The 27,272-nt window shown below is 39.2% G+C and overlaps 1 protein-coding gene across 1 annotated transcript in view; it reads left to right on the top strand.

Moving 5' to 3' along the window:
* LOC136866856 (sperm-specific sodium:proton exchanger) overlaps nucleotides 1–27,272 on the top strand; it is a 268,108-nt gene that overhangs the window by 142,464 nt on the left and 98,372 nt on the right. Inside the window, exons 9-11 of the mRNA XM_067143951.2 lie at nucleotides 9,769–9,918; nucleotides 25,516–25,736; nucleotides 25,823–26,018. Coding sequence (XP_067000052.2) covers nucleotides 9,769–9,918; nucleotides 25,516–25,736; nucleotides 25,823–26,018 — 567 coding nt within the window. The remainder of the gene's footprint in view (nucleotides 1–9,768; nucleotides 9,919–25,515; nucleotides 25,737–25,822; nucleotides 26,019–27,272) is intronic.

Genomic DNA, 27,272 nt, shown 5'->3' on the forward strand with positions numbered 1-27,272 from the left:
TACTTAAAAGATGTCTGCAATTACCTTGAGCTGGTGGGCCTTCTGATGATGGACAAGGTTTGGCCCCTGCCTCCACTACGTATGCACTCTAGACCTCAAGACTGGAGTGATGAAAAGACAACACAGCCCAAAAACTCACAGCTTTTATAGCAGAGGGGAAAGTTCCAGAACTCTCTAGGCCGGAGACCTGTACACACCCTCAGTTTTGGTTGGCGAATCCAATAAATATCCAAAATTTCTGATTGGCTAATATTTCATGAAGAAGAAAGAGATAGCACTGCAAGTAACCTTTGGACACAAAAAACGAACATTTCAGGTTATTAAATTCAGAACCTAAAAATTTCTTTGAAAATTAATTGCCCATCCTCCCACCAGAGGGGGCACATAAGTCAATAGTAGAGACATCTGAAGATTAAAGTTCAAACTTCTTCCAATACGCAGTTCAAGGTTCACATTACAGATGGCCTCCTAAAAGGTGCTCAGTTTAAATGTATGGAGCAGGTGTGCCTCCGGTACAATTATTATTATTATTATTATTATTATTATTATTATTATTGTTGTTGTTGTTGTTGTTGTTGTTGTCGTCGTCGTTGTACCGGGAGGTACACCTCAACCTCGTGCATTTAAATGAAGTGCCTTCAAGAACGCTATCTAGCACATACAAATTAAAACAACTAGTGCAAGAAGTTGGGACGTTGACCAAAATATTTCACTACTAAAGTGATAGAGTTATGTGTTATTTTAAGGTTTCCTAAACTGACTGCTTTTATAGCTTTTTGCTGCTTTTTGTTGTTTTGAGTGTATCACAGTTTACAACAACTATTTCAAGAAGTTTGGACTTTTCTCCATAGATGACCCTATTAAAGAAATTATGTCATGAACTCTGGTGCAAAGTGGAATAACTAGAAATTTAAAGAAATTTTGTGTTCATAGGTTTTCTGAACTGAATTGACTTTCCATGTTTTTGATACTTCAAGGTTTGTAACACTTCTTACTTATCCCGCTAACTTGGGATCTCAACCAATAGAGAATTTTTTGTATTTATTTTTCTGCCAGTCATAGTCTTCTTGTAACGTTTTGACTTTCCAATAAAAATGAGAGGGTGTGTCTGGTTTTGTCCAGAGCCTTCTTGAACTTTCACCTCTGGTATAAAAGCTGTCGCCTTTTTGAGCTAACTTGCCTTATTGATCGTCGTGCTATTGAGTGTGTGTGTTAAGAGAGGAGGCGGGGGCCTCATTCTTCAGCAGGCTGAACATCAGATAAGGTAATGGCCACCAGTTTCTACCTCAGTAGTTATCTCCGCAAGCTGACTCGAGGGGAAGGTTCCTATCTTTAACTATGTAACAGCCAATTTCCTAACATGTAAACTTCTCTTTCTTCTCAAGTAAAAGTACAAGTAATTCATAAGTACTTAAACTGAAAATCAGGGATAGAGAATGCGTTACCCTCTCCAGTTCCCCTTCAATTAATCTTGAGGTGACTATGATTTTGTAACCATTTCGCTTGTAAATTGTAACTTAACTTGTCCATCTAGTCACCTCAGTAGTGTGGGATTAGCCTCTGCATCGTCGGGCCACTCGCCCAAGTAGGGTTTTAATCTTTGATTTCAAGGAGCGCAAGTTTCGGCCTCCATACATTTTTATTTTTGGGCCAGTAACTTTAACCTGTACTTTTCCACAAAGGCCCAGTAGAATGGGTACTCAATACCCCTGTAATATATTTTTCATGTAAACTTAAAAGACTACCAATATGGTTTTGTAAATTGTAGGTTGTGCCTAGAGAGGCCTGAACGTGTAATTTTATTGAGCAAAGGTGCTTTAATCTCTAGTGTAAAAGGTAAAAGTTGCCTTTAGTTGGCGGTTAGGGTTTTGGAGCGCAGTCTCCTTGGTTGAATTATAGAGCATGGAGGTTCTTTAGTAATGTAATAGATATTCGTGTGATATTGAAGGGTGCCTTTGGAAAGCCATATCTTGTAACCTTTGCAGCGAAGTGCTCTTCAAAATTGTGATTTTGAATTTCCTGTGAAACAGATTGGGAGATTCGTCTCCTTGCCTATCTAACTAAAGACAACATTAGTGATGTTGAGACCTTTGTAAATTATAAGCTTGAAGCTCAAATCATAACTTACCTATTCTTGGTTTTCCTGCTTTTCTATTTTGTACAAAACTACCTCTGTACCTGAAATCTTGTTGTTTGTTAAAATGTAATATCTGAAAAGAAATATGACCTTTATTTTAAAGTTTTGAATTAATCTTTGACTATCATAGATAGACCCATCCCCACCAGCACCTTGTTTCACCTCTGCATTCCACAGAATACTCCGGAACAATTATTATTATTATTATTATTATTTAATACCCTTGAGCATAAATAAAGTCTTGATAAATGATCAATAAATTAACACAGTTCTACAATTTAAATATCTTGGAGAAATCATCATACAACTTAAACAAGAAAGAAATATGGGTAAATAGAACTTAAAAAATTGAAATTTTCTAACCTGGTCAACGAATATGAGAAATGTCTCTCAAAAGACACTAATATCCAACACTATAAAACAGTAACTCTTCCAGAAGCCAGTTACACTTGTCAAACTCTATTCCAAATTTGAAATGGAAGATCAGCTTCTCAAAACTGAAAGAAGAATTATGAGAACTTGCATAAATGAAACATGCCAGGTTGAAGGAGTCTGGAGAGTGCTTCCTAATAAAACTGTCCATTGAGAGATTGACCCAATCACCAGCACAATTAAGAAAAGAATCTCGTTGGTTTTTTTTCCACATCATGCGACTGCCAGGAAACCAGGTTTTACAACAACTAGTGATGAGAAATCTTGGACAGAAGACAGTAGGACTATGGATCCATGAAATTCAGCAAGATTTCAAAGCAGATGGCTTGAGATAGTAGATGCGGAGAACAAAAATAAAATTAACCACCCTTAAGGCTCACAAATTTTCAGCAGAAATGGCGCGGGCTATAGTGATTTCAGATGAATTGAGAAAATTACAATCGGAACAACACCATACCCGGGAAACTGGATTTGGAAAATGATAATGATGATGATGATGATGATCAAAACAAATGAAAAAAAATACTGAGCAGATGACAAGAATAATAATAATAATATTATCACTGACACCATTAGGAAAAGCTGATTAAAGTTGTATGGCCACATTCTCAGAATGAGCAATGACACCCACAGGAAATTGTTCAAGATTGACTCCAGTGCAATAAAGCAGTCAACAACCATCACTTTGCTGAGAAAATGAATACCAGGACCAATAAATAATGGACTGAAGAATGCAGGAAAATGTTCAGTGCCCAGATGAAGAGATTTTGGGAGAAGAAAAAAATCACCATCAGCTAAATAAGTTCTAACACACTCCACAGATGGGCCTAATGCTGTAAAAAGAATTATGTTAGCTGTATTGTCTACTTCAATACCATAATGAGATAACCCGATCAGACAGGTATTTACTTTTAAGGCTGACATTAAAGTGCAAAACTGAAGTTTGTACAACATAAAATACAGTATTAAATTTCATGATAGAATTTTAGCTTGTACAGTTAAGCTTGCAACATCAGTACCAATACAGTATGTACAGTACACACCAAGCTTCTTCATTTAGGAATAATAATGAGTAACTTTCATCTGTCTTGTCCTGTTTCCCCAATACAAACTTTCTAAATTACATTCTACATTCATAATTTGCATCATATTTCATTGCACCCTCTCTTGGCTTCATACAACATGTTCACAGCTCTGATGGCTTTTCAGGCATCACTCACTGATGGAATGGAATATTCTTCTTCCTCTTCTTCATAGTTGCTGTAGCATTTATTCTTCACTTCATTTACCATATCCTCATTCATATGTTTCTCCATTGTAATTACCGGTAGGCCATTGTCTATTGTTGCATAGTCTCATTCATTCAGAGTATCACAAACTATTTTTTGCAGTAATTCAGATAATGGGAAATTATCATCACTGTTGAGGGAAGAAGGAGGGGAAGGAGAAGGTGGTAATGTTTCATGTCGGTACCAATAATGTAAGGCAAACTGGTATAAGTACTTACATAGTTGGGGATGTGTGAAATCTGGTAAATGCAGCACGGGTGAAGTTAAAGGAAGCGGAGATTGTTATCAGTGGAATACTGTGTAGGAGGGATAGTGACTGGAGGGTGATTGCTGATTGGTGATTTAAATGAGACTATGGAGTGGGTAAGTGGGAAACTGGGAGTGAAATTTATAGATGCTAATGGGTGGGTAGGAGATAGGGATCTGCGCTCAGATGGCCTTCACTTAAACCGCAGTGGTACGTATAAGTTAGGATATTTGTTTGGAAGGGTAATAGGGAGGTACATTCAAGGAAACGGGGTGGTGTAGGGAGCGATGATAAGGGTACAGGGATCTGGAAGTCAAGTAGGGATGACATAAAAATGTTAGTGTTGAACTGTAGAAGTATTGTAAAGAAAGGAATAGAATTAAGTAATTTAATAGATTTATACTTAACAGATATTGTAATAGGTGTTGAATCATGGCTGGAAAATGATATAATGGATGCAGAAATATTCTCACGGAACTGGAGTGTGTATCATAGTGATAGGATAGGAATGGTAGGAGGGGGAGTATTCATTCTGGTGAAAGAAGAATTTGTAAGCTACGAAAAAGTTAAAGATGACAAACATGAAATTCTAGGTATAAGGCTCATTTCTAGAGATAATAGGCAACTTGATATCTTTGGAGTGTACAGATTGGGAAAGCGTAGTGCTGACATGGATTATTTGATAAGATAATCAGCTATGTGGAAAACGATATGGAAAGGAATGCGATTGTAGCAGGAGATCTGAATTTACCAAATGTCAATTGAGAAAGAAATATGAATGACAGGAAGCATGACCAACAAATGGCAATTAAGCTACTGGTAATATGGGAAGGACAGCTGGTTCAGAAAGTGATGGAACCAACTAGAGGGAAAAATATCCTGAACGTGGTGCTGGTAAAACCAGATGAGCTCCATAGAGAAACCAAAGTAATAGATGGTATTAGTGATCATGAAGCTGTTTTTGTCATAGTTAAAAATAAATATACCGGGCGAGTTGGCCGTGTGTGTAGAGGCGCGCGGCTGTGAGCTTGCATCCGGGAGATAGTAGGTTCGAATCCCACTATCGGCAGCCCTGAAAATGGTTTTCCGTGGTTTCCCATTTTCACACCAGGCAAATGCTGGGGCTGTACCTTAATTAAGGCCACGGCTGCTTCCTTCCAACTCCTAGGCCTTTCCTATCCCATCGTCGCCATAAGACCTATCTGTGTCGGTGCGACGTAAAGCCTCTAGCAAAAAAATAAATATGATAGAAAGTAAGGTCTTAAAAGTATGGTAGGATTATTAGGCAGTACCATATGGCTGATAAAACAGGCATGAGGCAGTTTTTAAAAGTAACTATGATCGTTGGAAAAATGGTAAATAAAAATGTAAAGAGACTCTGGGATGGGTTTAAAGTAATTGTTGAGGAATGTGAAAACAGGTTTGTACCTCTAAAGGTGGTAAGTAATGGAAAAGGCATGCCTTATTATAATAGAGAAATAAAGAGACTAAGAAGGAGGTGCAGACTGGAAAGAAATAGAGTTGGAAATGGCTCTGGAAGTAAGGCAAAATTGAAGGAACTTACTAGGAAATTGAGTCTAGCAAAGAAGTTGGCTAAGGATAAGATGATGACAAACATAATTGGCAGTCATAAAAATTTAAGTGAAAAATGGAAGGGTATGTATGGGTACTTTAAGGCAGAAATAGGTTCCAAGAAGGACATTCCAGGAAACCTGTGGCCTGCGTAAAATACCTCATAAGTATACATTTGCATTATGCGTTGATGAGGAACCTAACGAGCTATGACATCGAGCTCTTCTTCAGCTACCTAAGACGCCAAGCGGAATACAATGACATTGTGGTTCATGTGGCAAAAGAAAAAACAGACTGTAAAGGCTGTTTAGAACATATCTGTTCTCCAGCTACTCAAAGTCCAACATTGTGTCTTATTCATTTTCAAGATCGAGGAGCTCTCAGATACCGAAAATCGTCTGTGGCACTTCTGCAGTGAACGACGGAATTTGTCACTTCCGCTACGCAGTACTTGTCCCGAAGGGAGTTACTAAAAGGTGTACGTTTATTTTTTCAAAAGACATGTTCAACAGTGAAATTAAGTGTGGAAAGTGTAAAGGTGACAAACCACCTCTTTTTCTACTATGAAAATTTCTGAGACCTCTGTTAGACAACATTGCTTTGAGCCACTCAAGTAGAAGAGAGAAAGTTTTGAAACTTGTTAAGAAGCCCCTCAGAAGGAAAGTTTTGAAACTTCAATGACATATCCAAGCCAATGCAGCACCGCTCTGTAAATAAAGTACTGTCAATACTCGCAAAAACATTCAGTTCTTTTTATTTAGGATACACTTTACTTATTGACATATAGGCCATGTGAATACAAGGGGGCAAGACCACGATCCTAGCGGCTGAATGGTGAACTAGGAAGCAACTCATTTCCACAAGTGCATTTCAAGGCCTTGTATTATAGCGTAGGCAACGGTGTGTCCAAACCTTTTGTACCTCTTCTGGAGAAAATGGACTTGCATACTGGTCATTTGGTTGGGTGTCTTGTTTTCTTTGCCTTAGTTCTGATTTGACCTGCTTGGTGAATTTCTTATCCCCTGAAATCTGCAAAGAATACAAAAAATGAAGAAGGCAAAAAGGAATACAGGTGATTAAAGAATGAAGTGAATAGGAAGTGCAGGACAGCTAAGGAGAATGGCTGAAGGAGAAGTGCAAGGATATTGAAGGTTGTATTGTCCTAGGAAAGGTAGATGCTGTATACAGAAAAATCAAGGAAACCTTTGGAGAAAGGAAAGCTAGGTATATGAATATTAAGCTCAGATGGAAAACCACTTCCAAGGAAGGAAGATGGCAGGAACATATCAAACAACTGTATCAAGGTAAAGACGTAGATTATATGGTTCTGGAACAAGAAGAGGCTGTTGATGCTGATGAAATGGGAGACCCAGTTTTGAGATCAGAATTTGACAGCACTTTTGAGGGACCTAAATAGGAACAAGGAACCTGGAATTGATGACATTTAGTCTGAATTACTGACTGCTTTAGGAGAAACCAGCATGGCGAGGTTGTTCCATTTAGTGTCTAAGATATATGAGACAGAAGTAGTGCCATCAGATTTTCGGCTAAATGTTATTATATCTATTCCCAAGAAAGCCAGTGCTGACAACTGTGAAAACTACCATATCATTAGTTTAGTCTCTCATACCTGCAAAATTTTAACATGTATTATTTACAGAAGAATTGAAGGACAAGTTGAAACTGAGTTGGGAAAAGATCAATTTGGTTTCAGAAGAAATGTAGGAACACATAAAGCAATGCTAACTTTACATCTTGGCCGTGCGCGTAGAGGCGCGCGGTTGTGAGCTTGCATCCGGGAGATAGTAGGTTCGAATCCCACTATCGGCAGCCCTGAAAATGGTTTTCCGTGGTTTCCCATTTTCACACCAGGCAAATGCTGGGGCTGTACCTTAATTAAGGCCACGGCCGCTTCCTTCCAACTCCTAGGCCTTTCCTATCCCATCGTCGCCATAAGACCTATCTGCGTCGGCGCGACGTAAAGCCCTTAGCAAATAAAAAACAAAAACAAAAAAAAACAAAACTTTACATCTGATCTTAGAGGATCGAATTGAGAAGGACAAGCCCACGTACATGTCATTCATAGATCTTGAAAAGGAATTCAGGAATATTGATTGGGCCAAACTATTTAAGATTCTGAAGGTGATCAGGATCAGATACCGAGAATGAATAATTATCTACAATCTGTGTAAAAATCAGTCTGCAGTGATAAGAATGGAGGGCTTTGAAAAAGAAGCTGGCATTTAGAAAGGAGTGAGGCAAAGTTGCAGTTTGTCCCGCCCTAATTTTCAATGTTTATATAAACAGGCAGTAAAGGAAATCAAAGAGGAATTAGGGAAGGGAATCACAATCTAAGGAGAGGAAATTAAAACCCTGAGATTTGCTGTTGATATTGTTATTTTATCTAAGACTGTAGAAGATCTGGAGAAATTTCTGAATGGTATGAACAGAGTCTTGTGGAAGGAATACAAGATAAAAATAATTAACTCCAAAACAAAAGTAATGGAGTGCAATCGAATGAAGTCAGGTGATTCAGGAAATATTAAATTAGGAAATAATGTCTTAAGGGAAGTAGATGAATACTGTTACTTAGATAGTAAAATCACTAATGATGGCAGAAGTAAGGAGGACATAAAATGCAGACTAGCACAAGCAAAGAAGGCCTTTCTTAAGAAAAGAAATTTGCTCATTTCGAACATTGATATAAGAATTAGTAAATGTTTTGGAAGACTTTTGTCTGGAGCGTGGCATTGTATGGTAGTGAAACATGGACAATAACTAGCTCTGAACAGGAGAAAATGCCGAACGTGAGATGGATAGATCGAATCTCAAATGAAAAGATACAGAATCGAATTGGTGAGAGGAGATCAGTTTGGCTAAATTTAATGAGAAGAAGAGATAGAATGATAGGATACATCTTAAGACACCCAGGACTTGTGCAGGTGTTTTTTTTTTTAAGGATGTGTAGGTGGTAAGAACGGTAGGGGTAGACCAAGGTATTAATATGACAAGCAGATTAGAGCAGATATAAGATGCAGCAATTATGTAGAAATGAAAAGGTTAGCACAGGATAGGGTGGCATGTAGAGTTGTATCAAACCAGTCCAGACTGCTGACTTAAATGACAACAATGATTGTCATATTTATCAAGGCTGAAAAACACTGAACTTGCTGGTACCACAGAATACCTGATGCTACAGATGAAGCATTGCTGTTACCAATGTTGCTCTAGCAAAGTTTATAAAATTTCAGCAATAAAAGAATTGTAAATTTTTGAACCAATATACCGTATGTGTATATATATTATATATTTTAACTTTTAGTTAAAAGGCTAATGGACTACTGAATATATTACACCAGTTTACCGTGAGTTTTGTATGTTTATTCTTAAATAATTTATTTCCTTTATTATTTCCTTGTTTTAGGTATGGTAAACTGCCTTAAAAGGAAAATGTTAATAATAAGGGAATATCTAATTTTTTGTCCACCTCTGTGGTGTAGTGGTTAGCCTGATTAGCTGTCACCCCTAGAGGCCCGGGTTCGATTTCTGGCTCTGCCATGAGATTTGAAAAGTGGTACGAGGGCTGAAATGGGGTGCCCTCAGCCTCGGGAGGTCAACTGAGTAGAGGTGGGTTTGATTCTCACCTCAGCCATCCTGAAAGTGGTTTTCCGTGGTTTCCCACTTCTCCTTCAGGCAAATGCCGGGATGGTACCTAAGTTAGGGCCACAGCAGCTTCCTTCCCTCTTCCTTGTCTATCCCTTCCAATCTTCCCATCTCCCCCACAAGGCCCCTGTTCAGCATAGGAGGTGAGGCCTCCTGGGTGAGGTACTGGTCGTCCTCCCCAGTTGTATCCCCTGGCCAAAAGTCGAACACAAAATAAAGGACACTGCCCTTGAGGCCGTAGAGGTGGGATCCCTTGCTGAGTCCGAGGGAAAAACCAGCTCTGGAGGGTAAACAGATTAAGAAGAATAAGATATCTGATTTTTAAATCTAGTTTTTAAAAATATTTTGCTTCTATCACCTAATGAACATATTTTTGAGTATGGCTCTCTTCCTTTCAGGTCTTTTAAGTTTTAATATTCCTGTTTCAGGATGAGGATGAAGATGATGATGACTTCTATATGGGATATCGTCTCACCACATGCCCTGATTGTCAGAAAGAAGTTCCCAGTGAACCAACAGCTAGAGAATTCAAGGAAATGACCAAGGAGGCATATTTAAGAATTCTAAAGGCTAAAAAGGTAAATTTATTTTTGGTGTTTGGAACTGATGGGATGAAGGGAGTTAAAAGCTATTACAATTTAAAAAAAAAAAAAAAGCTATTTATTTGGGGTGTTGACCTAGAAAGATGTTTTGCCCCTAGTTTTCACCATATGTTATGAACCTGCGTGTATATGGAAATTGCAAAAGTGTAAAGTGTTGAGTGTGAGAAAAGGAACATTAAGGACAACACAAATACCCAGTCCCCTGACCAGGGATATTAATCATTTACAATTAAATACCCCTGACCCAGCCGGGAATCGAACTCGGTGCCGCCGGGTGACAGGCGGACCCGTTGCCCCTACACCGCGGGGCTGGACAAGCTATTGCAATACTACCCACTGCTTTGCTCATGTGTTGCGGACCCGTTGCCCCTACACCGCGGGGCTGGACAAGCTATTGCAATACTACCCACTGCTTTGCTCATGTGTTGAAATCGATGTATATACTGATTCCAAAACAATTTTTATACAAGATTTGTATAAATATATCTAAAGGAAGGAAAAGAGAAATAAGCGATCTGCTGTAGCTTATGTCTTAAGCTAACAGGAGACTCGTAGATTCCGATACGGTAGTATAATATGATAGCCTGCCCCGTGGTGTAGGCGTGGGGGGGGTAACATTGGTAGCAGAGCGTGGTTGTCGAAGAAAGAGATGTGAAAGCAATAACCCTTGTCTAACCTAAAAAATAACCTGGTCCAGACCAGATGTTACCCCTCTTTTACAGAAGAGAGCACATAATACAAGGTACATATAAAACAAGTAATGATTTAATAATCCAAAATAACAAACCTGAAAGAATAACGTCAGCCGATGACACACCCGGAAAAACATTTTAAATTTCAAACAACACATGGCAACTCAGGATAACCAACATGACAACTAGAGAAGGATGTATGGGAAGCAGGCCGGGAAACCCTGCAGAGGACGAGATCTTACGTGACGTAGGGAAAGAAACGTGAGAACATTAACCCTTTTGTCTGAGTTTACTCAACATATAGAATTTAAACATGGTATAAAGAACACCAATTAAAAGGATAACATCATTGGTTAAGAAAAAGGTTAAATCGAACCACGAGGTTCCTATCGGTGGTTCTTCAGGAAAGTAAATATCTACACAATATCACAATTACATTTAAATGGGTGAGCATAACTTCGATGTTGAAGTTTACAAGGAAAATTTAACGGGGAATATGACATAATTACAAACATCTTACAAGGCAATCTAAAAATGTTACAAGGAAAGAAAACAATGGAAATTAAATTTAGCGCAGAGGCCTATAGAGGGGCAGTCCTCTCCTAATACACATCATGAGGGACGCATTGCTCAACAGGTGTATGCTAAATTGACGTGGAATTACTGGAGGCAACTCGGAAGGAAAATAAAAATTTACATTTACACAAAAGGTTAATAAAAGGAATTGCCTCATAACAAAGGATATGCCTAGCTGACAAACTAAGGCATTACAAAATCAAAATGGTGAAAACCAGGGTCTAAGGTAAACTCCAAACAAATGAATTTACATTTACATTTAACACTTGAGAAAAGAAAACATGATTGCCCCGAGATGACTGGAGCCGCTAAGCGGACCACCTTGCAAGGTGCGTCCGATCATTAAGACATACGAAAACCAAAGACACTGAACAGAGCCTTGCTCCTGCTGAGGAGCCAAAAGGCTGGAAATTGGGAAATACTCAAACAGCCAATCAGGGAAGCTACCTATGTTTCGACCCGAAGTTTCACCAATACAAATTAATGTTATTTTCACCAGTGGCATTACAGCACCATATATGGTAACGTGGGAAATAGTTTCTAGAGGTTTCGATTGCGAAACTCGGTGATTTCGTGATCGAAGCCTCCACGTGGCAACTACAGGGTGATACAAAAAATGGGTTACAACAAACATATTACTGGAGATCTCCAATATCAATGTCTTCCAACACTCATAATGATTATTAAATATTAACAGTACACAGTCTTTCATATAAGTCTTAAAATTTCACAAAAATTAAAACACAGAAATTTACATGAATTTACACCAACAAAAAAAAATATATTCAATTGACTTCTTCATGACAAATCCAGAATTAAATGTTTCCACCGACTCTTATCAACTCACCACCGGCGACAAAATGAGATGAACCTTTGAAGCAAGTTTTTACGACCAGATACCCATCCTGACGTCAGCCTTATCAGAGAAGTTAATGAGATGAAATGAATGAAGTGATGTATGAAAAGGAGAATTAGGAGAACATCATAAGGATGCAATGAAATTAATTGAAGAAGAATTCAGCAAAACACAGATTACTACAAAACTCCAAAACTGTGAATCGCCAACCTTAATAATGATGGATGAAAATGGTAAGCTGCCCATAAAAATAAATACAATGCCAAAATCCTGGCTAAATATTTCACTAAACTCCTAAATTGCGAGGAACTGACAGAACTTCTTAATTTGGGCACCAAGAATCCAATAACACCACCACCAGAAACATCAACCCCATCACAATAAAAGAAGTTTACCAAGCACTGGATGAAATGAAAAATTACAAAGCATGAGGAGAAGATCAGACCTTTGTAGAGATTTAGAATTATGCAGGAGGATCAGCAAAAATTGCCTTTCATCAACAGCTTGTCAATATATGGATTAAAGAAAAACTACCAGAATACTGGATGACACCCATCATCCACCCACTAGGAACTAGGAGAATACCAGGGAGATTTCAGACCCTAGAGGAGCTGTCCTGACCAGATCATGGGTCTCAAGCTAATAATAGATTACAACAGGAGAAGGAACAGAAATAAGGTGATAACATTTATAGACTTTAAAAAAATGAAAAAAAAAATAAAGCATACAATTGCATCTACAGGGAATCTCTACTAAAAATTCTAAGGCCAGGCTGAGCTGGCCTTCTGACCCCAACTTGGCAGGTTCGATTCTGGCTCAGTCTGGTGGTAATTGAAGGTGCTCAAATACGTCAGCCTCGTGTTGGTAGATTTACTGGCACGTAAAAGAACTCTTGCGGGACTAAATTCCGGTTCCTTGACGTCTCCGAAAACTGTAAAAGAGTAGTTAGTATGATGAAAAGCAAATAACATTATTATTATTATTATTATTAAAATTCTAAGACATCATGGACTACACTCCAAGTTAATAACTGTGATAAAATTGACCCTCACAAACGCCAAGACAAAAGTGAAGTTCAGGGGTGAATTATTGGCACCATTTGAAATCAAAACGACTACACCAGGGTGATGGACTCTCACCATTCAATGGCTCTCTAAAAATGGTAATGAGAGAATGGTTTAAAGAATGCCCCCAAAAATAAAAATAACCACAAAAATCAAAACAAACTGTTTTAGTTCAACTAAGGTTAGGTTAAATGGAGAATCCCACCTTCCAATACTATTTGCTTTTCATTGCTAGTCTATGTATTATTTATGTAACATAATCCAGCATAAAATCAAATTACAATATTTCAAAGTACATGTTTCATTCCTAATGTGGAACATCTTCAGCTGAAAAAGATACAAAAATTGGCATAAATGAAATAAAAAATACTTACAATGATGATGATGATGATGATAATGATGATAATAATAAGATGAAATGTTCCTTCATGTTGAGTTAAAACCTCAACAAGTCAATGTTTGAGTTTGAGATAAAATCTGGCACAAGGGATCTTTCTTCAAAAGCTGGAGAAGTATGTACTTATAGTGTCTTGAGGATAGACTTAAAATGTAAAATTTTAAAATACGATGTTCGGGGTGAAACTTGTAAAAAATAACCGAAGTTGAGGTTGATTTTTTTGTTTTAAAGTTTTAAGATGTTGAAGGGAGTCTCCCAGCCAGTCCCGCTATGTTTACTTCTTCCCTTACGCCAGCAGCTGACATTGCCTAAAATTGGCAAGGACATTAATTTTCTAAAACAGTGTTTGTATCAAATCTTACTCCTAAATTTTTAAGTTTAGTACGATACGGAAAAAAACCTTGTGTGACAAAATGGCATAAAGCTACCCAAGCAAAAACTAACATTTTGTTAATCAAATATGAAGTTAAGTGTTGATATAGAAAAAAGTCTTTACTAAACTCTAAATTATACAATGCTCATCTAGAAGCATCCTCCCTTATGGTCCCTCTTGAATGAGATTCTTTTTTGAGATACGTCAACACCAAAATTGAAAAAATCTTAGACAGAAAACAAGAAACTTTGAACAAAAAATTTCACACTCTTACGTTAAACAAAAAAATCAGCCAAAAGAATGTCCTACTAATATTGAGTCTAACCATAATTTCCACCCTACAATTAAGAATTTAACTGATGTTGTTTTTGAGCACAAGGAAACACAGCTTATTAGTGAAGGGCCCAAACATAATTGGTCTAGTTCATATCACCAGAAGCAATATATAACCACCATTGCTGAAATGGAACAAATAATAGCTCAACTCCCAGTAAATAAACTGCTTTAATATCCCCTTGTCCAAGAATGATTTTCAGAAAGAAATTAGCCGTATTTTCAAAATAGCATAAGTAATGGTTATACAAAGCACTACATTGATAGATTAATAAATAGAGGTCTGCATTATCTCTGATTTTTACCGGCGAGTACTGCTCGCCTCTCTGACTCTCGGGATTATGCGGCCGAGCGTCCTGTGCAGCCGGTTGCAGGCTACCGATCATCAGTGACTGGCCGAGCGCGCCAAACGCTCGGTCGGTCGCCAGTAACCGGCGGGCTCAGTGCTAGCCAGCCAGCGAGCTGCGCTTCGCCGGACTCGAGATCATAGGCCACTACTTTACATTAATCCTCACCTATTTATTTTACAAATGTCTTTCGTACTATCAGTTCTATAACCTAAATTGTATATGTTACATTTGAAATGTGTTAATATGTTGCAGACTATTGGATTTTCGTCTTTGAGGTGATAATGTATCTAATAATTGTAACGTTATGAACTGTAATGTCTTCATATAGTATTTTATTCCGTTCGCTAGATAAACGGGGACACAGTAATAGTGGGCTATGTGTAGCCTATCTCCAGACTCGGCCACATATACATTGTATTAGTATCAAATGCAGGATCAAGAACAAATGCAGGATTGTTTTTAAACAAATACTCATCAATTTTCTTTTTACAAGCGTTAATTTATAAACAAATTATGACCTGTAAATAAAGTTATATGTGAATCATAAATATACAATTCGTTTTTCGTCATTGGTGCTGCCTGATGCACAGGATTCATTTGTGTTCCTGGAGCTACTACTACAGCTGGCGGTTTGCACTTCTTCCTGTGAAGTAAATGAAAGTAGAATCATACATTCATAGCGTTTGAAGAATGTTTTCTTTCTTGTGATTACGTGGTATGTTCAGAATACTTACGAAATTGTGATGGATCAATAAGAGATCATCTACCTTGTCTGATTCCAAGCACGATCATTTGCTGGACAGCAGGTGACCGGCCTGGCTAAAATTTCTCTCGCTGGCAGCACTAGTAGCAGGAGTGCAGAGAACTTTTCTGACTACTACTGACAGCCTTGGAAATAACTCCGCATGCGTTTTCCACCACTTCAAAATGTGGCATTCGGCACAGCTACAGTCGGATTTGGAGAGCGAAAGGTACCTGTCGAGATCATTAGTAGTATTTTTGTGTCAATCTTCGTCGTCCTCATCCGAACTCCAGTCCACCTTGGACTTTTTCATGGGAAGAACTAGGTCACTGTTTGCTTGAATGGGCTCTAAAAATGAACAAAACATCCGTAATGCATTCATGTCACCTTTAAATATGTATAAAAGTTAGGATACTGGTTACTAAAAGCTATATTTCCAGTGAATTCCTTTATATATCGCAAAAATTACATCAAAACGCATTGTGGAATATTTAGGTTGCGAAACACTTCCCAAATATTGTACATTTTAGACGGCATAATTGCTGATCTAACGAAAGTTGGAAGATTAGACAAACAAACATTCGTTTTGTTGTCATTAATGATTTTCTGGGCCGTACTTAAAGACATGATACTGTACAGGCTTTTGGGCTTATGCCTTATTTTCTTGACACGGCATAAGCCCAAAAGCCTATACAGAAACATTCGTTTACTATCTTTTTTCAGTGATTCGACCTTACCATTTACAGGCACATTTACGAGCACAATCGTCGAACTTCAGCATACGCGACGTGCTTTTCTTCTGCTGTGACTTTCTTCAAATGACGTCGTGATGGCCATAGAACCGTGGCTTTGTAACGGATAGCCTCTGCTGAAATATGCTGCTCTCGTTTTTATTTTCGTCATGCACTGAAAATGATAAACAATATATACATAATTAAATTCCGATAATTCAGCAGGTTAATAAACGATCAAAACTTATAAAAATATTTCTTACTTCGCTGTCACTCTCTTCTGGTTCACAATGATGTAACAGACGCGTGTACCAAGGCAGCACACGTTCCAGCCTTGTTACACTTTCCAAATCCAAACTCGCTTCTTTAAAAGGGGTTAGAAAAGCGATAACTTCTAGTATGCACTCTTCATGGAAAGTTTCTGAGAGTTTCGATTGCCCGCGGGATTCTAATAGATCTCGAATATCGTCAATTAAACTTATGATGGAATTGAGCATTAACAGTATACTGTTCCACCGCGTTACAGCTTCTTGCTTCACAGAGTGCTGCAGACGCCCCGAGTGACCCGATCTCTTCAAATAGCCTACTATAGCTCTTGCTGATAGCAGACACGACAGGATTTCAGGAGCTTCATCTTCTAAAAACGTCTCTTAACATGTGTGACGAAGCGCAGTCATCAGGCAGTGATCAAAGCAAGGCAAACGGTCGTAAGATTCAAGTGTCTTCTTCATATTAGCTCCTTGGTCGGTGACAAAGTAACATTTTGTAAGATCATTCTTGTTAAATGCTAACTCAAGCAACCGCTCTTCGATTTCGTGCCGAATGTTCTCTCCTGTCTTAGGTATGTCCGGAAACTCAGTTGTTAGCAAAACAAGCGTTTCTAGCTGCCACTCATCGTTAACATAATGCGATGTCAGAGTCAAAAAAGTTCTCTTCTTGTAGTTATCAGACTACAGATCAGCGTCTAAAGCACACATTTTGTTCTTTGTGGCACATATTAGCTTCGGCACCATTGTCGCCCGTATTTTTTCGGCCTTTTTTTAATATGCCGTGATACAGTGGTAGGGTGCGTAAGAACATCTTCTATCATTGACTTTGCCATAAGTGGCGCCAACATTGATGAGCTCCTGCGAATAATTCTTGAAGCCAATCTTACTACAAGTATTTAACGGTAGCAAATCTATTCCACTCATATCGACCAACTTATCAACACCAACTTTCTTTATGCTGCTTGGTACTGCACGTGTTCGGTGGAATTCTGATCCTCAGTTATTTTTTCAGCGCCAAATCATACCTGTTTTGCTTGGCTGGTAAGAAAGTACAGTATCACATGTGGCACACTGCACGAACCCAGAAGAAGCCTTCGTTTCTTGAATGCAGCGTTTACGACTTATACTTGGTTGATCCATAACGCTGTCTACACTGCTCAAAGCCCAGTCACCAACTGGTTTTACACGCGATGTCTAATGCATTCCGCACTGTAGAGCGCGCGGCGGTTTTACTGTCACCGACCGGGATTATGATTACGCTCGAGCGCCCGGCAGTGCTCGAGCGTTCCACTGATCACCGAGAGGTGAAGGACGACCGGCCACATGGTGTAGTAGACGGCCACAGCCTTATCGCAGCGTGGGCTTTTCCCAGCCGTCGAGCAGCGGCACGAAGTGGGCAATGCTCGAGCGGTTGTTTTTCTCCAAATGCAGAGCTCTATTAATAAACTGTCTTAGTTTTGCTGGTGACTTGGCATTATTAGCAATTGATCTAGACGAGGCTAAAACACAGATATGAGATCTTCACAACATTGCAACTAAAACTGTCCTTAAAATATCTTTCAAAAAGACATAAATTATGTTTAAAAAACATAATTAACACATTGTTGTCCGGCCCATCTGACGTATAACTGGCCCCTGAGGCCGGAAGGTTTTGGCAGAGACATGGAGTTATTGCAGGGTATCATAATTTAGTAATTTTAGGTTCATTCACAGTTTTATCTGTCCACTTTAAAGTTTTTGGTGAGATTTTATATCTCGGTTCATTCTGGTATTGATATATGTTTGATTCCTCCACCATATACGCCAACAAATCATTACAAATGAACAACTTGACATCACAGCCTATATTTTCAGGTTCACTCGGCGAAATTTTAACGCCAGGCGTCCACGAGAAAGACTCCAAAAACAGTATAATATCCTGTTAGGCCACTCACTGCCAGAAATAGGGAGAATATTATCAACAGTACTTACATCTAGACCATCTTTGCTATCTGAAGCATCAGGTCATTGCTCACATGGTGCAATAAACGTGTCATTCAACGCATCACTTCCACATAAATGCATGACACTAGCACTAGAATTATCATTAGACAATTCATCTTCACTCTCCTCACAATCACGGGAAACATATGACAAATTATCAGCGTATAATTCATGTATAATATCACCAGGAGTCAGTCCACTGTTTTTGTTTACCGGGGCTGCCATTTTTATTTACTAGCATTGATGGATACACGGAAGATATTCGAAGGCAAAAACAAATGCAACTGACGCACTAAAACGGGCAAAACCAGTACTGAAAGAAGCGTAGTTTTTCTACCATTTAGGCAAATCAACGATAATCTCCAAATAGTTCCTCAATGACCGTTAAATGGCATCAGAAGACAGACTTGCACAAACACGTATTTATACGTGATCGGCTGCTGAGCACCGTGCTTGGAAACACGTATTGATACGTGAGCGGACAGCATTGTGTTAACAGAAATAAGCCTAAATGGTAATAAAGTCAAAATTGTTACACAGTTCAAATACCTAGGAGAAGTAATAACAAACAAACTAAATGAAAAATCCTCAATCAAAATAAGAACAAACAAGCTAGCTAAAGCATAATAACCTGGGACATCTACAAAAAACAAATACCTATCCATAGAAATAAAACTAAAATACTACAACACAGTGATAAAACTGGAAGCAACATGTGCAGCAGGGACCCTCTTTCACCTGCACAACCAAGCAATGACCTACAGGTTCCAGAAGATCAAAAGAAGAATTGGAAGAACCTGCAACAACAACAAAAATACCAGAAAGACAGACAGTGGCAGATAGTGCCCAACAAAGTCGTGTACAAAGAGTTGGAACTCATTACTGATAATATGTATAAGAGGATACTGGTATTCTTTGACAACATAATGAAAATGTAGGATTCAAGACTTCTGAAACAACTGGTACAGTATAATCGTGAATAAAAAAAAATACAACAACAGGATGCAAATGGGTCAGAGAAATAAGAGAGGATCTGAAGGAAATTGGCCTTAAACCAGAAAACACCACAAATAAGATAACATTAAAAAAAGAAAAATCCAGGACACAAACATCTACTTCACACCCATAAGAAAGAAACTCACAACATGGGTATTTTCAGCACTAAAAAGGGCACAAAGTTTGAAACATATGAAAAAGTACTGGGTCATAAAACTGAAAGAAAGAAAGAAAGAAAGAAAGAAAGAAAGAAAGAAAAAGAAATTAGGAAGGGAGAAGGTGAACCCATTGCCAGCACATAGCCTACTCCTGTTGAATAGAACCAAGGAGTCTGCTCAAGGCTTAACGTCTCCATCCGACAGATGAATCCCCATCAACAGCATCATATGTCCATATGAACACTGTAGAGAGGTTTGGAATTTAATCCAGGCTTTTGGCATGCAATCTACAGTGATTAGAAATTGTACACCACCACTTCTGCTACCCTGCCAGTCAACATTTTGATGGTGAAAGTTTTATCAACCGACAGGACTTGAACCAACTAACCACAGTATCAGACCATACAGACGTATGGTCACCAGGCAGGCTACAGTGATGACAGACATGCCACAGGAAAATCACTAATGCTTTGAAGCCAATAAGAAACATGATCACTGCACGGACACTGCAGATCACTTCATTATGTGGTCTGCTGGATGATCCTTTAAAGAAAATGTTTCATTTTAGTAGTCCACCTTGGTCAACACACAAATGTTGATTAAAAACACAAAAATACATGTTTTGGTCCTATTGGGCCTCCTTTAGTCTTGAAAAAGAATATAAAGTTTATAGAAATGCTCTACGAAAAACACCACATTAGAAGTCCATAAGAAAGAATTGATCTTGAAGGGTTTCAACTTGTCATAATGTAAAAAACACAAAAATAACAAAAAAACATAAATAAGAACATATAAAAATTACTTGTTCTTGAAGTCTTGTAGAAAAGTATCAGTCGTATCAGAAATTTTGTGGCCTACTAAAATTAATTTTCTTTGCTGTAAAGTCAATACGGAACAGTAGTTGATTGGGTTGGTTGTGTAGGATGTCTTCTGTGGACTCCGGATGCACACATTGGAAGGAATCTTCATGCTACTCTGTCCACCAGACCAGGTAGTGAAGTGATCTGCAGTATTTGTGTAATCATATTTTATACTGGCTTCAATGCATTAGTGATTTTCCTGTATCATATCTATCATCATCAGTGAGCAACCACAAGCTGCAGAACAGCAGCAAACCCAGAGTTATCCATGAACTACGTAGGTCGAGTCATAAGTCATGGCAACTATTTTTTTCCTCGCGAACAGGAGACAACACGGAAAATCTAAGATATGCATTCGGAAACGTATGGTATGTACTTGCGTATGATGCCTCTAGATGGTGTATGTAAATAACAGTGTGGGTCTAAGTGTGCCCCCAAGTTCAGTGCGTGAGTGAGAGCGTTACAAAATGGAAATCAACAAGCAGGAGCAACGATCGTATATTAAAATAGCGGTTCTCCATGGCAGAAATGCATGCCAATGCCATGCAGAGTTACGGGAAGCATTAGGTGTGCATGCCATGCCCTATAGAACAGTGGCGAGGTGGGTGGAGACGTTCAAACGAGGTAGAGTATCAACTGCTGATCTGCCTCACTGCTGGCAACGCACAGTGGAAACCTTGGGTGATTATTTCGAAGGTCTGTAACCAGTGGAGACCTGTCCTTTGTACGTAGCCTTGTGTCTCCTGTCTATACCATAATAAAACAATGTTTACCAATGGCCTGTGTTCTGTCAGTTTCCTACGAGAATGTCCTGAAGTCAGAATTTGTCTTCAGGCATTATGCATACGTAGATGCCCTATATTTCCAAATGCATACCTTAAATTTTCCGTGTTGTCTCCTGTTCGCAAGAGAAAAAAAAAAAAAAGTTGCCATGACTTATGATTAGGAATTTCATGTTTTTGGTCCGTATTGAACTGAGAATAATATATAAGTAATAATAATAACAACGTAAACGTTTCCACCTTTTCAATACTAAAATATATTCACAAAATTATAAATTACACGGTACTAGTTTTGACCCATCTAGGGGTCATCATCAGCCGTATTGGAGCAAAGATCACTTTTGGCGAAATCCTAAGAAAATGTTATTTTAAAGAATAACAAGTGAAATGAGATGTTATTATGGTAATAGTTAATAATACAAGGAATATACATACTAAGAGGTGTTTTTTTTTTTTTTTTTGCTAGGGGCTTTACGTCGCACCGACACAGATAGGTCTTATGGCGACGATGGGATAGGAAAGGCCTAGGAGTTGGAAGGAAGCGGCCGTGGCCTTAATTAAGGTACAGCCCCAGCATTTGCCTGGTGTGAAAATGGGAAACCACGGAAAACCATTTTCAGGGCTGCCGATAGTGGGATTCGAACCTACTATCTCCCGGATGCAAGCTCACAGCCGCACGCCTCTACGCGCACGGCCAACTCGCCCGGTCTAAGAGGTGTTTAACAAAGAATAAAGTATAAATGGGGTGTTGTAAAAATTATAATCATGGAAATCAGTAAGTTCTTGTATTGAAATGAAATATGGCTAATACGAGGATGTCCATGTCTTGTTCAAACAAGGGCCCTTTACTCAACATAATGGAAAATTACTACATACACCTAGACCAATACTTTAATGCCAGTCACAATCTCAATGAAATCTCAAAGAAACCCAACATACTCTTCGATCTATTTATCACTTTCCTCAGAAACAATAATGCAGCCAACCTAAACTCAATCCTAAATTTAATCAAAGGTACTTTTCCAAGACAATTACACTTTCTCCCGCACCCTTCAGCCCCACCTTAAGCCCTCTTCCTAAGCCATATTTCATTTCAATACAAGAACTTACTGATTTCCATGATTATAATTTTTACAACACCCCATTTATACTTTATTCTTTGTTAAACACCTCTTAGTATGTATATTCCTTGTATTATTAACTATTACCATAATAACATCTCATTTCACTTGTTATTCTTTAAAATAACATTTTCTTAGGATTTCGCCAAAAGTGATCTTTGTTCCAATACGGCTGATGATGACCCCTAGATGGGTCAAAACTAGTACCGTGTAATTTATAATTTTGTGAATATATTTTAGTATTGAAAAGGTGGAAACGTTTACGTTGTTATTATTATTACTTATATATTATGACTTATGACTCGACCCTCGTATTATAGTCATTCCAATCCTGTCTCTATGTTTTAACATGTCTGTGTTTATTTTCAGATCAGATTTTGTAATCTTTGTATTTCTTGTATATTCTACCATGTTTGCTCTCCTCTTGCATGGGGAAAAGGATAGCTCTTGTTCAGCATTGTTCCTGGATTTGCTGTGACTGTTGCCTGTAAATTTTACTATACACCTCATTCAGCTGCATACCTACTTAGTCGTGTGAGTGCTGTTTTCCCACCCAGAGCACAATATTCACCTTAGAGTACACAACTGCTAGAGTAGCAAAAGACACTGTAGTTACATTTGCATCCCAATTGCAGTCTGGGTGTTTGTGAAGAAGATAGATTTTGGAGCTAAGTTTCTTGGATATGTAAATACAGTGCTGTTTGATGACAAGGTGTGATAAAGAAGGACTCCTAGATATTGTAATGGGATGTCCATTGTTTTGCTTGTCAACATTGGCAGGGTCTTGAGGAGGAGTGAGTTAATTCATTCTGCCCACGAGCAATTGACATCCTGGCTTAACTATTCGCTTTGCCCTCTGCCTTGTGGCCACCACTCAAAAAAAAAGGAAATACTAGGAGTGAGAGGCCAGCCCCTCTTTGACATCTACTAAAATGATCTGGGCAGCTAAGGTGAGAATGTTTGAACTGAGGGTTTTCTGGAGACCTTTCCTTTCTGGAAATACTTTGAGTACTAAGCTGGCCTATATAAGGCAGTTAGTCAGTGGTTCAGTTCAGTTCAGTAGTTCACTTGGAGTTCTTCTGTGAAGTGAATTCTGACATGGAGTTGAAGCTCAAGTCTGTCTGTTGTCTGTGAGTGCCCTGGGTTGTAAGTGTCTGTTGTGGAATCTGGCAAAGACCATCAGTAGCACTGAATGGAGACTTTTGGAGTGTGCTACCAATATAATGAGTGTCAGTGACAGACAGTGCACAACATGCAGTGTTGGAAATTGTGTAGTCTGAATCTGTGGAACTATTGTGATTGTGTGAGCGTAAGTAAAAGAGTGAGCTAACTGGGAACAAGTATGACTCTGTTAGTGTTATTAAAGTTGTTAAATACATCTTAGTCTTAGAGTAAAATGTTGCCAGTTGTGTGTTTGTCATCCTACCAGCCCGTCACGATACATTATATTGGATAGTGGTTAAAATAACAAGGGCCGAAAGTGAGGTTTTACATATGAGTTGACATGTTTACAGTGAGGCTGAAATTTTGAAAAGAAAACATGAAACTCTTTGATCCATATGTATGTCCAACCCTTGTCCCATTTTTCTATGGGGTTGGGTATGAAGTGAGATAAATCTTTGTAGCGAGCGTTTATGACCGGATGCCCTTCCTGATGTCAACATCGTCAGATGAGTTCATGAGATGAAATGAATTATATGATACATGATAGTACGAAGGGAGAGAGAGTGAAACCCGGTGCCAGCACATAGCCTATTCCTGTTGAATAGAACCAAGGGGCCTGGTCAAGGCTTAACTTTGCTATCTTACAGATAAATCACCATGAACAGCATCATATACCATCACTTCATATGAACACTGCGGAGAGGTTTGGAACTGAACCCAGATTTTTGTCATGCAAGCTAGTGGTTGGAAATTGTATACCACCACCTTTCCAACCTTGCCGACCAACATTCTGGTGGTGAAATTTTTTTCAACCAACGGGACTCGAACCAGTTAACCATGTTGTCAGACCCTATAGACTTGACTTCATACTATGTTGAATTTTGTTCTTTTTATTTTAATACTGTTAAGATGAACACATTATGCTCAGTTCAGGGGCCACCATCCATAAAAGAATCGATATCCTTCTAATGTCAGCTAATAGATGTATTGATTCAAACACGTGATGCAGTATAGCAATCTGATTAGTATCTAAGTAACTGGTTTTAGATGCATTAAGAAAGTTTTTGTTCGTATAAGTTGAGTGTGATAGGTAAGTAACTACTGTATATCATCAAGTTACACATTCCACATCTCTGGAGAGCACACATCTTCACAGAAACCAAGATCCTTGTTCTGACAGACTAATGGTAGGTCATCTACAAACTGAATTTTCCATGAGATGAAAGTCTGGCTTATTGTAGACGTGAGGGTTGAACAACATAGGAGCTAACACTGAAAACACTGAAGGACAAGAACATCTTCAAACACTAGCATCTACCAAGCAAATTGGCTGTGCAGTTAAGGGTGTGCAGCTGTGAGTTTGCATTGGGTAGATAGTGGGTTCGAACCCCACTGTCAGCAGCCCTGAAGATAGTTTTCCGTAGTTTACCATTTTCATACTAGGCAAGTGCTAGGGCGGTACCGTAATAAAGGCCATTGCCACTTCTTTCCCACTCCTAGCCCTATCCTGTCCCATTGTTGCCATAAGACCTATCTGTGTCGGTGCAATGTAATAAGTGGACTCTCTCTTTATCAAAACCAGTTGTTCTATATCCATTTCTTCTCAGCCTCACATAAGCTTGTTTCTGCTTTCCAGCTACATCAGAAGGGCAGGCAATCAACACTCACTGAGAGTCTATCTTAGCAAATCTTCAACTTTGATGTGAGAAATGTAGGATGAGAAGAAAGCTGGATAAACACAGTAAAAAGGAAGTGACAAAAAGAATACAAGTGGTAAAGACTAGGAATACAGAACAAAAACACTGAAATTGTATCCTTTTATTTGTTCCTTGTCATGTCCCGAACATTCTATATATGATTTAATTTCTTCATAACTTATCTTTAATATTTTAATCTCATAGAGGAATATGGCTGCAAATGATTTACCAGTACATAACATCATCAATAAAATTGCATTTTAATTTCAATAATAAAGCACAGAATGAGAAAATGTATTTGTGCAAGTGGTGAAAGTTCTTTAGGTATCTCACTCAACTGATACTTTTCTACTCTAGTTGTATATGGTTCCCTCAGGACATTGAATGTTATTTAACAATTATTATTCACGCTATTGTCTGATTCTTAAGGTATCCTACTGGCGGCAGTTTGAACATGGGATGCTGTCTAAGGAAGGAATTCGTGTTTTGGTTGGAACTGTAGAAGTGGCAGCAGACAGAGACAAGCCTGTCATGAATGTTGATGATCTTAAAGCCTGCTGGAAGGAGAGAGGCTGTGTAATGTTCTTGAGAAGAAAGATCATCGATATGATGTCTGCTTCAGATCTATTTTATCGCCCTCCACGAGAAAGGTAACAGTAGTTTATGTGTTTTCTAGTGTCTAGGTGATATTATGATTTGTATTATTGAAGGTTATAACTCTTCATTTCTCTTGTAGGTGGCGAATGAAATATTACAAAACTGCTGTGAACAAATGGTTTGACATTTTTATTTATGTTGCTATAATTCTCAATTCAGTACCAATAATTCTTGAGATATACATTAACCCTCATTCGAAAACGCCATTAAATATACTGCTCAAAATCTTGAATAATATATTTTTCCTCATTTACTTCATTGAATTTCTGATAAAGGTATAGTATGAGATGTGTAACTTACTATGAATTTCTTGTTGCTTGAAAGTACACTGACTGACAGAGCAAATGCAACACCAAGGAGGAGTGGTTCGAAAGGGATGAAAGTTGGGGAAAAAACAGAGTCGGCACGGAAGAATAATTGATGTTTATTTCAAACCGATATGCAGGTTACACAATGCGCACGGTATCGACTCAGTAGGATGTAGGACCACCGCGAGCGGCGATGCAGGCAGAAACACGTCGAGGTACAGAGTCAATAAGAGTGCGGATGGTGTCCTGAGGGATGGTTCTCTATTCTCTGTCAACCATTTGCCACAGTTGGTCATCCGTACGAGGCTGGGGCAGAGTTTGCAAACGCGTCCAATGAGATCCCACACGTGTTCGATTGGTGAGAGATCCGGAGAGTACGCTGGCCACGGAAGCATCTGTACACCTCGTAGAGCCTGTTGGGAGATGCGAGCAGTGTGTGGGCGGGCATTATCCTGCTGAAACAGAGCATTGGGCAGCCCCTGAAGGTACGGGAGTGCCACCGGCCGCAGCACATGCTGCACGTAGCGGTGGGCATTTAACGTGCCTTGAATACGCACTAGAGGTGACGTGGAATCATACGCAATAGCGCCCCAAACCATGATGCCGCGCTGTCTAGCGGTAGGGCGCTCCACAGTTACTGCCCGATTTGACCTTTCTCCACGCCGACGCCATACTCGTCTGCGGTGACTATCACTGACAGAACAGAAGCGTGACTCATCGAAGAACACGACGTTCCGCCATTCTCTCATCCAAGTCGCTCTAGCCCGGCACCATGCCAGGCGTGCACGTCTATGCTGTGGAGTCAATGGTAGTCTTCTGAGCGGACGCCGGGAGTGCAGGCCTCCTTCAACCAATCGACGGGAAATTGTTCTGGTCGATATTGGAACAGCCAGGGTGTCTTGCACATGCTGAAGAATGGCAGTTGACGTGGCGTGCAGGGCTGCCATCGCTTGGCGGCGGATGCGCCGATCCTCGTGTGCTGACGTCACTCGGGCTGCGCCTGGACCCCTCGCACGTGCCACATGTCCCTGCGCCAACCATCTTCGCCATAGGCGCTGCACCGTGGACACATCCCTATGGGTATCGGCTGCGATTTGACGAAGCGACCAACATGCCCTTATCAGCCCGATCACCATACCCCTCGTAAAGTCGTCTGTCTGCTGGAAATGCCTCCGTTGACGGCGGCCTGGCATTCTTAGCTATACATGTGTCCTGTGGCAC

The sequence above is a fragment of the Anabrus simplex genome, chromosome 3, assembly GCF_040414725.1.
Source record: "Anabrus simplex isolate iqAnaSimp1 chromosome 3, ASM4041472v1, whole genome shotgun sequence".
Classification (NCBI taxonomy): Eukaryota; Metazoa; Arthropoda; class Insecta; order Orthoptera; family Tettigoniidae; genus Anabrus; species Anabrus simplex.